This window comes from Bubalus kerabau, chromosome 14 (assembly GCF_029407905.1).
Source record: "Bubalus kerabau isolate K-KA32 ecotype Philippines breed swamp buffalo chromosome 14, PCC_UOA_SB_1v2, whole genome shotgun sequence".
Lineage (NCBI taxonomy): Eukaryota > Metazoa > Chordata > Mammalia > Artiodactyla > Bovidae > Bubalus > Bubalus kerabau.
In genome coordinates this window covers 18,656,498-18,668,940 of record NC_073637.1, presented here as the reverse complement: position 1 = coordinate 18,668,940, position 12,443 = coordinate 18,656,498, and the positions used below count along the sequence as shown (strand labels likewise).

General features: G+C 35.8%; 1 protein-coding gene across 8 annotated transcripts in view; it reads left to right on the top strand.

Moving 5' to 3' along the window:
- Positions 1-12,443, top strand: part of TBC1D31 (TBC1 domain family member 31) — a 65,714-nt gene that overhangs the window by 36,781 nt on the left and 16,490 nt on the right. For 7 of the 8 annotated variants that reach the window (XM_055545913.1, XM_055545906.1, XM_055545910.1 and 4 more), the window contains 8 exons: positions 419-498; positions 577-723; positions 1,066-1,199; positions 5,299-5,432; positions 5,750-5,929; positions 6,923-7,155; positions 7,411-7,563; positions 10,062-10,197. In XM_055545913.1, coding sequence (XP_055401888.1) covers positions 419-498; positions 577-723; positions 1,066-1,199; positions 5,299-5,432; positions 5,750-5,929; positions 6,923-7,155; positions 7,411-7,563; positions 10,062-10,197 — 1,197 coding nt within the window. Of the gene's footprint in view, positions 1-418; positions 499-576; positions 724-1,065; positions 1,200-5,298; positions 5,433-5,749; positions 5,930-6,922; positions 7,156-7,410; positions 7,564-10,061; positions 10,198-12,443 lie in introns of those variants that run through there. The other variant, XM_055545914.1, reaches the window with a different exon arrangement.

Sequence of the window (12,443 nt, the reverse complement as noted above, 5' to 3'; positions counted from 1 at the left end):
AGATCTTCTCAACCTAGGAATCGAACCAGAGTCTCCTGCATTGCAGGCGGATTCTTTACCAGCTGAGCTATCAGGGAAGCCCAGCCAAGAATGATTTTTACATTATTAAATGGTTGCATATTAAATGATTATATAGGCATCTATATAAGTGTCTGTGTAATATCCTTGATCTTGCCTTTTGACCTGAAACCTAAAATATTTACTCTCTGATTGTTGACAGAAAAAGTTGGTCAGACCCTATAATAGGGTAAAAATAGGTCATAAACTATGTGCTGTGTATATACACACTCAGGAGAGAGAAAGATTTTGTGTGTATGGAGACAGTCCCATGATATAAAATATTTTTTACTGTGTATTGTGTTCTGAAGTTAGAAAGCCACAGTGGACTTATTGATACTATTTTTTTTTCTCTTGATAGAATGAGTTGTCAGATGGATTAAACAAAAAGCGTTTACAAATCTTATTAAAAGGCTATGGTGAATTTCCAACGAAATACAGGTAAAAATTAAATTCTTACATGTTAAATCAGTCTTATCCCTCCAGTTTTTCTTAGTTAAAACTATGTTTTAATTTCAGAATGTTCATTTGGCGCTCGCTGCTACAGCTGCCTGAAAATCATACAGCATTTAGTAACCTTATAGATAAAGGCATTCATGTGGCATTTCTCAACCTTCAGAATAAATACCCCATCAAAAGCAGGAGGCTACTCAGAGTATTACAGAGGTATGTTCAGTATTCGCAGCGGTGTGTATCTCCCCCAAGGTACTTATTGCTTACAAATGGGGAAAATAGTGATTCATAGTAGAGAAACTTAGCAGACACCTTCTTAAGCAAGTAATCAAATTTAAAATTAATTACCAGTAATAAAAGCTTCCCTCTGTATCACTGCACATCACATTTGTGGTATTCTTGCCAAAAGTTTATATCCTCAGTCGCATTGTGGGAAAACATGCAAATCCAAGTTTCACCAAATTTATCTTCTGTATCGTTTTTTATAATCTGAATATATCATTTAGTCAAATTTAACAAGCTTTTCTGGTCTTTATTTCCTTATTTTATTCACAGAACCCTCTCTGCATTAGCTCACTGGTCCGCCATTTTTAGTGACACACCGTATCTCCCACTTCTGGCATTTCCATTTGTAAAATTGTTCCAGAACAACCAGCTCATCTGTTTTGAAGTTGTTGCTACGCTTATAAGTAAGTAAAAAATGAAACCAAGTGTAGATACTTGTACCTTTTCCTGATATCTTTTCATCTTTGCAATGTTTAATAATTCTAGTGTGAGATAGACCTAAAGCATGGACAGTTTGGACATTAACACAATAATAAACCTTTTTACTTAAATAAAATTTAGATGGTTGCATTTTAGATGATATTGTTATAGGCTAGATTTTGTTAGTAAGAAGGAAGCAGGTGCTTCACTAACTGAAAGTCAGTTATTGTTCAGAAGAGTGCAGTAGGGATGTAAAGCAGTCAGCACACGAGGCCCGATGTGGCAGCTGTTGACCGTTACCCCTATTCTCCTCATCCTTTGCTTGTTACCTTCACTGAGAACTTTGTGTTTTACCCGGTACCATTCTCAGTGTTGCCTTTATTAACCCACTTAACTCTTACAGGACTCCTGTGAGGTAGGTGTTATTCATTATTATCTCCTTTTTGTAGATGAAGAAAGCTTGAGCTCCATGATTAGGTCAGTGGTATAATAAGAATTTGAACCCAGACAGTCAGAACCTATAGCTTGCACTCCCATATGTTTACTGCTTCACCATTATCTACTAATACACTAAAAAGTGAGTCATTTTTTTTATATAAATAAGATCAGGTCAACTAAATGGTTAATAAACTGGATCCAAGTTAAACCAAGCCTGGTTTAACAAAAATAACCAATTTTATATGTATTTTTGTTATACAAAGGAGATAAGCACTCAACTATAACAATAAAATTCTGAAAAGTAGAAATTAAAAGATCCCAGCATACATCTTGTGAGTATTTTAGTATATTTCTCTTGACAGTTTTTCATTGATTATGTTGTATTTGCTTTAATAAATTTTTACCGATCATTGGAGAAAATATAGGAAAATTTACAAAAGAAAAGTTATGAATATTCCTCTTCCTTAGAGAGTCTTGATAATATATTTGTGAATTTCTTATAAGAGCATTTTCCCCAAATCATTAAATATCTTCTAAAATATAATTTCTTGCCTATATATAGTATTTCCTCTCATAGATATACCATAAAATGTATCCCCCAACTGTTAGACTTTTAGGGGGGTTATTTTTACAATTATACTACTTCTATTTAATGCATTATATACACTTCTCTTATTTGTGTAAACTTTCTAGACATTTTATCCTGTATTGTAATATTCCATAATGTACATGTTCTAGTTTAATCTTTTATTGTTGGATATTCAGGTTGTTTCTAATGTTTATGTATTAAAAATAACAATTTTGTGACTAGCTTCAAGCTCATAAATTTATAATAATTTCTTTTGGGTGGAGCCCCAGGATGGTATTATAAAATATGAATATTCTAATTGATTCTGCAAAGAGGTTGTACTAGTCTGTCCTGAGAATAACACAGAGTTTTAAATGGAAAACAAACAGTAACAAAAGACAGACAATCCAGTTTGGAAATGGACAAGGACTTGAACAGACATTTCTCCATAGAAGATGTACAGTGGCTAGTGAGCCCATGAAAAGATGCTCAGGATCATTAGTCATTAGAAAAATGCAAATCAAAACCACGCAAGACACCACTTCACACCTCCTAGGATGGCTGTAGTCTTGAAAAAGAAAATAACAAGTGTTGGCATGGATATGGAAAAATTGTAACCCTTCATACTTTGCTGATAGAAATGTAAAATGATGCAGTCACTGGAAAACAGTAACTGAGGCGGTTCCTCAGAAAGTTACATATACAATTTCTGTATAACCCCGCAATAGTACTCCTAGGGATATCCCCCCAAGAACTGAAGACAGAGACTCAAATATATACTTGTATATGAATGTTTGGCAGCATTAGTCTTAAATAGCCAAAAGATAGGTACAACCCAGGTGTCTATTAATGGCTGAATGGATAAACCATATGTGTATATAAGCGAGCTTCCCTGGTAGCTTAGCTGGTAAAGAATCCTCCTGCAATGCAGGAGACCTGAGTTTGATCCCTGGGTTGGGAAGATTCCCTGGAGGAGGGCATGGCAACCCACTCCAGTATTCTGGCCTGGAGAATTCAATGGACTGAATAGTCCATGGGGTCTCAAGGACAGCAGGATATTATTAAAAAACAGTGACATTCTGACACATGCTATACAACATGGATGACCTTGAAAGCATTCTTAGTGAAATAAGCTAGACACAGGATAGATTTATGTGGAATTTCTCAAAAAGGCACAGAAAGTAGATTAGAAGTTACCAGGGGCTGGCGGGGGGAGTGGAAATGAGAAGTCAGTACTGAGTAGGTACAGAATTGCTCTTAGGAAAGGATTTTGGAAATAGTGATGGTTGCACAACATTGTGAATAAAATTAACATCACTGAACAGTGCGCTTAAAATAGTTAAAATGGCAAATTATATTTTACCATAAGAAAGATAGATTATATCTAATTTAGGTAGGCATGCACAACTATGTGTTTTTTTTACTTCCAGTAAAATCTTGTTACGTAGCTAACACATGACTCTATACTAAGGAAATTGATTTTTCTCTTCTAAACATGAAATCTAAATCTAGGAGATCCACGACAGCATGAGTAGCTAGGGATTTTCATCAAGGGTTTCAAACTAGTTTTATTCAGTAAACTGAGCTTCGACTAAATGTTAGCCCTGTTTGGGGATAAGCCATGGCTTTGGCTTTCAGGTTACGGTCTAGTTGGGGCCAAGAACTTGTGAAGGATACAGTTACTTCTGTGCATAATTTGGAGTATGTTGATAAAGGTCAGTTTTAATCAGTCTTTAGGGTTCCTCTTATAACCAGGAGGAAAAGCTTCAGGTTTAGTGAAGGACCTCCATGCAGTGATCATGTCTCTTTTCTGCTCTCGGTCAGTGCTGTCTCTAGGTCTGCTTCTGTGTGGTGGCACCCGGCAAAAGAGAAGAGACAGTCACTATATAAAACAGGATGCCCTCTTGCTTAATTGAAAACAGCTGTCCTATTGATGAAGCTTAGATATAAGAGAGCTTTGGGTATGTGCGTGGTGTTTTAAAATTCCCAGAACAAGCACTGTCTGGGACACTGTAGGTGTTTACCTAAGGAGATGTTGCTGAACTGGGGTTTTTCTTTTAAAAGTTAACTTACTAAGAGCAGTAGTTAAAATACAAGAAAAATCCCCCTGCCCGCCAAAAAAGCAGCAGTTAAAGAAGCTGAAATGCTTCTTTTAAAGCTTAGTCTTTGCAAGATTTTATTTATGACTGAATTATTAACTCAAATCTAAGTCCTTAATAAATGAAATAATGGAATTCTAGAATTGGAAGGACCTTATAAACTATTAATCTGGTATTCTGTTCAGACATTTCACTTGCTAATTTGAGAAAGATCTTAGCAAAACATGAAGCCACAGCTCAGTATTTAAAATAGAAAATCAGAATTTAATAATTACATAGAGCTGAGGTGGTTAGACATAGGTTCACTGAGCAAAAAGGATCATCTTACTGAACTTTTTTGGGAAAAGACTGTTTTGGGGGTTGTGCTGGTTATTAAGTGAGAGTGAGTTAAAAAGTCAGCCTTAGAAGCCTCTTCAGCAGAGTCAATTCTGCTTTCTCCTGGCTGACTTTTAGAGGATACTTACTGCTGTGGCTGTCACTGATCGGTTGGTTTTCAAAGTCACATTTACTGAAATAAGTTGTTGATCAATTAGATTTAAAACCAGACCGTGGTGGTTACCTGTTACCATGGCTACAGAACAGTCTTCTAGAAATGGGACTCTTAATTAGGTATGAATTTTAGTCCGTTTGAGATTGCCATTTAACATTGATCACATGTGTCAAAGGCTTAAATAGGGACCTCTTTTAGGAGGGTCATTTTGTTAACCAGGGGAAATCTAAATACAGGTCGCACGCAAGTGAGCAGGAACCAGAGTCTTGTAGCTACCGTCAAGAATACTTCGGGAAGGTTTGTTTGTTTAATTGACACTTTCTCATCGACTGGCTCTAATGTAGGTATAAAGTATTGTTCTAGAACTTAGTCGTGTTTTCTTTATTAATGGGCATATTGAGGACATAAAAGTGGATACAGTTAAGAACTGCAAAGCCCTGTAATGATACAGAAAGGTAAAGATAAATTTTCAATTTTTTTCTTCATAGTCAATTGGTGTCAACACTGGTTTGAATATTTTCCTAATCCTCCTATCAATATTCTTAGTATGATAGAAAATGTTTTGGCATTTCATGACAAGGAACTCCTGCAACACTTCATAAATCATGATGTAACTTCCCAGGTAAGAAGTGTAAGGTTTTTAGAATAACATAGCTTACTTTGGAAGTTAACATTGGTTCTGGTATAAATAAAACTATTTTCTTGAAAGTCTATAATAAAAAAATACTAGTTATATTTTTAACAATATTCCATTATTTTTCTTCCTTAAACTGCTTTCCTGAAAGTCTATAAAGAAGAACCCAAGTTAGGGTAGCTCTTTTCATGATTATGTTCTTAATATAATGATTTTAGTATCTAAACCAAACATGAGCACATGAGCAATGACTGTTATGACTTTTTCCTCAAGAACTACTACATTTTTTTTCTTATTTATTTTAGCTGTATGCATGGCCTCTTCTTGAAACTGTGTTCTCAGAAGTACTGACACGAGAGGAGTGGCTCAAATTATTCGATAATGTCTTTTCCAACCATCCTTCGTTCCTCCTGATGACTGTTGTGGCCTACAACATATGTTCTCGGGCACCTTTGCTCAACTGTAAGCGTAAAGATGATTTTGAGGTACATATCCTTGTTAAGTCATAGTTCTCAAGTTTCATTTGTTTCAACTAAAAAAACCCGTTTTATTTATTGAGTGCCTACTGTATATCTAGTCCTGGTGCCAGATGGTAGGAATATAGTGGAGAACAAGTTATACCACTGCATCCTTGCCCTTATGTAGCTGTAGTCAGTTATAGCTTGACTGCTCACCTAAAATCATAGCTTCATGATAATATTGGAGTTTCGTGCTTTTTGCCTATTTAAAGGATGTTTAACAGTTGAGTAGTTGTTCATTCTGTGCATGATCTTATCAGTAACCCAACTGGTCTGTGATAATCTGGTTGCTTATTACATATGCAGGATGGTAACTATGAGAATTTTGAGGCTTAGTGGGACAATGACTGAAAGAAAGCATTGGAGAAAGTTTTTAAATGGAGAGGTTCTTTTGGTAGACAGGATGAAGTAAGTTGGTTTTGCTTGTTTGTTACTTATTTTGTGGTTCCTATCAAATTTTATTTTCACTTCACAAGAACATATATGTATGTGTGTATGTATATTAGAACTTGGATCTGCCAGTGGAACAAGATAATATGGAAACTATCAGATAGTTTTTGAAAATTAAACTTGTTTTCAAAGGCTAATTTAGGTTTGAGTTTCTGTATTTTGGATTTTGAAGAGAAATAAATTCTAGTAGAAGAATTTGTCTTGTTGAAACAGTCTGTTACTTTAAAGGAAGGCTTCATTTTTGAGAAGTGTTATTTCACAATTTCATACGGTTGTGTGATTTTATTACATTTTTGAGAATATGAAACTGGACCTTCATTTTAAAACTTGGGTTAAGAAAAGCTTCAGTGAATTTGCAAAAAAAAAAAACTCTCTTACAGCTAAATTCACATTTACATGTTTAAATTTGTTTTATTCAATGAATAAATTGTTATATAATTTTTTATATAACACATGAGTATAATTGCATTACTCTGTAAATCTCAGTTTAATCACAAAGTTTTCTTACAGTATTTTTTTCACCATCGGAATAACCTGGATATAAGTGCTGTAATTAGAGAGGTGTATCGTCTCCTGGATACCACACCCACTGATATCCATCCAGACAGCATGCTTGATGCTTTTGTTGCACTGACAAAAGGGCAATATCCAGTGTTTAATCAATATCCCAAGTTCATTGTGGACTATCAGACACAAGAACGAGAAAGAATACGGAATGATGAATTGGATTACTTAAGAGAGAGGTAATTCTGCTTGTTCTTTGATAAAAACAAAATCTGTTATAAATATAAAGGCTTTATGAAAAATGCATGTAAATTATTAAGTAGTTGCATAAAATCAGAGTTTGAAGGAAATATCTTTAAAGATATTTTTGCATCTAGAAGTAAAACAATTACGTGTTAATCAGGTGTGCAGTTTGTGTTGTGGTTGTTCTTGGACTTTTAAATGACTGTTTCCTTGTTTGCTTTTTGTTACAATAATAAACATTATCAACTTAGGCAGGCAGTTGAAGAAATGCAAGCTGAAGTAGACCAGCAAAGAGTTGAAGATGAAGCTTGGTACCAAAAACAGGAACTGCTTCGTAGAGCTGAGGAAACAAGGAGAGAAATACTCTTACAAGAGGAGGAAAAGATGATACAGCAAAGACAGAGGTGTGTTTAGCACTTTGAATAAAGCTGGACATCTGAGTTATTTTAATAATTTGTATTACTTTCATTTTTCACTACTGTGAAATTATATATAGCCTCACTATATATGTCATTACCCAATTCTGCTATTTCCATTTGCCGGGGTCCAGCCCCGGCTGATCCAGGGTATTCGAAGCGGGGACGGCGTCGGCGACCTATTTATATTTATTTATTCATCAAAGATATAAAGAATAATAGAATAAGGATAGCTCAGTGAGGAAATTCAGTGGAGAAAAGCGGCTGAAATAAGGATAGCTCAGTAGGAAAATTCAGTGGAGAAAAGAAGCTGAGTGGCTTGGTTTACGCGGAAAATCAATATAACCCGTGACACCAGGTTAGCTCTGACCACGGAGGCCGCAGGCGCCCTCTCGAATAGCGGAAGGTGCCCCACCTTAGACACCTTCTCGAGTGGGTCTTAGAAGCCCAGGCAAATAAATGGTCGCAGAGGACATCCGCGCTCCAGATGGACACTCAGCTGGAATTTGGGAGAGAGAGTGACATGGGGAGACCAAGTTTCAGTGAACAAGGCCCGCACTTTATTTTCCAAAGTAGTTTTTATACCTTAAGTTATGCATAGAGGATAATGGGGGAAGGGGTAGAGTCATGCAGCAAGCCAGGCTTTTTTCCTGTAAACTTATCATATGCAAAAGTTCAGGTGATAGACATCATCTTCTGGCCCGGAGGCCTGTTAACATTTTAAGAAACTTATCTTTCTCTAAAGGTGATTATTCCAAAGTCAGGCGCCAGCCTTCCAAAAAGCATTGGACAAAGCTGCATTTTACATTTCTATACACCCATTATATCAATCAATACACTGCCAAGGACACAGTAGGTAAGGAGTATGGAGACTTAGCAGCAAACATTGGCCCAACAAGTGAAAAACCCTTCACCAATACAATTTCTAATCAATCTTTTAACTACTCAAAGGAATCTGTGTTTAGGCAGTTTAGAACATCTCCTGCCTCTCACAGTTGGGAGGCTCTGAACAATCACATGTGGCCGGAAAAACCCATTCAGGCAGGCTAGAGGATTTCCAAAGGAGTTTGTAGGTTGAAACACTGTCACATCCAAGAATTATTAACTGGAGCTGTAAGCTAACTCTTTTTTCAGAGAGAGGTAGTGGGAGACAGCCCCCCGTAAAGTCAGAGGTGTAGGTGAAAGCACAAAGCAGAAAGTAGGCAGACTCTGGTTTTGGGGGTAGATGCTCGAGAATTTCCAGGGGGACTCCTGAGGCTCGATCCCGCCTTTGCGTATGCCGAGCCTCCTTCCTCATGACCTTTGTCATGGGCGGAGTGCCTCACGCTGGCTCCCGGCAGTGATAGAATTCCAGTTGAGCTATTACAGATCCTCACTCAATATGCAATATGCCGGCTCCCAGCACCATTAAGCATATATTTAAGTTAATAAAAAGAAACTGTAATACACTTTTCAAAAAATTGGCCTATAGTAAAATGTAATTCTAAAACTCTACTGAGTATGATATAACTTGCTCTGATTATTCAGAAGTAATACATGATCTAAGGTACCTGGAAGAATATTGTTACTTAGAAATGTTATTTTACAGTGGACACAAATGCCTTGTACCACAGTGCTGGGTAAATATGTTTCAAGTCACACAGATTAAGAGACAATTTTTAAGTCTCACAGGTATGTTTAAAACACAGTTTTTAAAAATTATGGAAAATTTTAAAATTTAAATTTTAAAATTAAAAGAGGAGCATGATTTTTTCCATAATTTTTAAAAATTGTGTTTTAAACATACCTTTGAGACTTAAAAATTGAAACACAGAATGCTATTCTCATTGTGCATTTCATACTTTGGAAGATGGGGAAAGAAGTACTAAATGCGTATTCAAAAGTATGCTACTCAAAAGTAAGTATTGCCTTAAACATAAGGCAAAATGTTTAAGTTGATTAAGATTATGGGGTAAGTATTAACACTAACCCTAATTATTGGGAAAATCACTTTTGTAAGTGTTTATTGATTATTTTTGGATAGGACTTTATGAAACAGATTTATGGTGTGGGTTAAAAAAAATTACTGAACTGAGCCATTAGCCTTCTGCAAAAATTCTAAAAGAATAATCATACATAATCTTTAGTAACATCAGAGTATTTTTTTGGCATTCTTTTCTCAGGTAAAAGATATCAGTTGTATTGAAGTGATCTGAGTAGTAGACCTGTTAAAGAGAACATTTAAGTATGAAGAAATAGCCAGTTTAGCTGTAATTTGGCTACAGTCACGTACACTTGTCATTTTCATGAATGCAGACTTGTTTTCTAACTGAGCACTTTTCATTCTATTATAAAAATAGCCCTGTTATGATGGCACCAGTTAAACTGGGAAAGCAGGCTAAAATAGGTTTCAGGCCTTTCGTTGTTGTGGAACATAGTATTTTTCCGTTTAAATACATATTCGGAAATGATTTTATTTATTCCTCTTGATGTATTGTGTGTTTAAGACTAGCTGCTGTGAGAAGAGAGTTGAAAGTAAAGGAAATGCACTTACAAGATGCTGCAAGAAGACGTCTCCTGCAGCTTCAACAAGATCAGCGTGAAATGGAGCTAAGAAGACTGGATGATGAAATTGAGAGAAAGGTTTATTATTCTTAACTCTCATACATTATCTCCACTTACTCTCATTTAAATGTAACAAATACCTTCAAGTTAAATATTGTTCCTAGAATTCACAATGAATACTAAATAGCCCCTTTAGTTTTATATAGTTTCCCCCATCCCCCAGCTATTCTTACTCTCTTTTGTATTTTATTAATGGTTAAATATTTTAGGAATTTCAGGAAAATGAGTCAAGTTGACAAGGGTCTTTGATGACTGGTTCTCTAAAAATGGAAATATCAATTAACCATGAAGTTAATTGTGAAGTAAAGGAAATTTTTTTTTAATATAAAAATTTACACATAGCCTAGAGTTAAAAATGGACCTTCTCCACTCTTCTCTTATTTCATCCCCAGAGATAAATTATTTTTTATGGTTGCATAGTATTCCATTTTATGGCCATGTCATTGGTTATTTAATCCTCTGCTGTTGGATATTTAGGTTGTTTGCAGTATTTTGCTGTACAAAACAGTGCCAGACTGTACATTCTCAGTACAAATCTTTGAGTACTTCCACACAGTTTTGTTGAGTAAATTCCGAGGAATGTCAAATCGTCCTCCAAAGATGAAACCACTTAAGCTATTTTAAGAGTATAAGACTGCTCATGCCCTAGTCAATTTGGAGTGTATCAGTCTTAGTATTTGCCAGTCTGATAGGTGAAAAATGGTTTTTGGTTTTGAGGTAGGTTTTTTTTTTTTGCTAGTGATGTTAACTATCTTTTCATTTGCCATTTGTAGATCTGTAAATTGCATAACTAAATCATTTGTCCATCTTTCTACCAAGTTACTCCTTTTCCTATCAGTTTACACAGGCTCTTTTATCATTTGGGGCAGCAGTGTCCAACAGAAATATGTAAGCCATGTGGGTAATTTTAACTTTCCTAATGGCCACATTAAAAAGTAAGAAGAAATAGGTGAAATTAATTTTAGTAACATTCAACTCGGTATATTTGAAATTATCACTGCAATATGTAATTAGTATACAGACATCTTTGAACTATTTTACCTTTTGTTTGTACTAAGTCTTTGAAATCTAGCAGTCAGTTTATACTCGCTGCACACCTCAATTGGGTGAGGTGACACTGGTCACATTTTAGGTGTTGGGCAGCCACCCAGCAGACGGTTGGGGCATGCATCCTTCCGTCTGTTGTGAATGTTCTCCTTGTGTTGTGTTCTCCTCTGTGTTGCATGTCTCCAAGAATGTTTACAGTGTCTTTTCTTCATCAGGTAAAATATGTTAATCTTTGGGTAACCGACTTCATTAGTTTTTTATGATATCTAGGTTTTATGTCATGTTCATTAACCTTCCCATTTAAGGTTGTATTACCATGGCTCTAGTGGTAAAGAGCCTGCCTGCCAATGCAGGAGATATTAGAGACACAGGTTCAATCCCTGGATCAGGAAGATCCGCTGGAGAAGGAAATTGCCACCCACTCCAGTATTTTTTTTCTGGGAAGATCCATGGACAAAGGAGCCTGGTGGGCTGCAATCCATAGGGTTACAAAGAGTTGGGCCCACCTGAAGTGACTTAGCACATTACTATTACCACTTATGCAGTTTTTTTCTAGTTCTGTGTTTTTCTGTTGATTTTTTAATCTCTGTCTTAAGGGTCAGTAGATTATTGTGCACCAGCACATCTGACTCTTCCAAGACCACCTGTTTTGTAAGGCTCATCATAAGACAGAATTGTTTTAACATTTTTCAGTGGTTAAGAAAAAGAATATTTCATGGCATGAAAATCATATTAGATTTTTTAAAACGTGAAATTCAAATATCAGTGACCATAAACACAGTTTTACTGGACCATAGTCAACACCTGTTTACATATTCCTTTAGCTTCTTTCGTACTACAATGGCAGAGGTGAACAGCTGAAACAAACTACATCCCACAAAACCTCAAGTATTTAACTCTGTGACCCTTTCCAGAAGTTTGCCAGCCCCTGATGTCTGAAAATTATTGATAAATGTAAGAAATGAGTTAGGGACCAAGCTTACTTCTTTCCAAAGGCACGTCAATTTTCCCAACAGCTTTTGTTGAATATGAGCAAAAGTCATTTGTCAGCTGATGGTTATTAAATGTTCAGTTCCCTTATAAATTTGATCTTCTCCTAAGCCAGTACCACTGTTGGAATAACACCTGTGTAATGTTTTACTAATTAGCAGGCCTCATTACTTTTCAGTTTTCCTCAGTATTCTCAAGTGTTTATCGTTTCAAATAGACTGAAAATT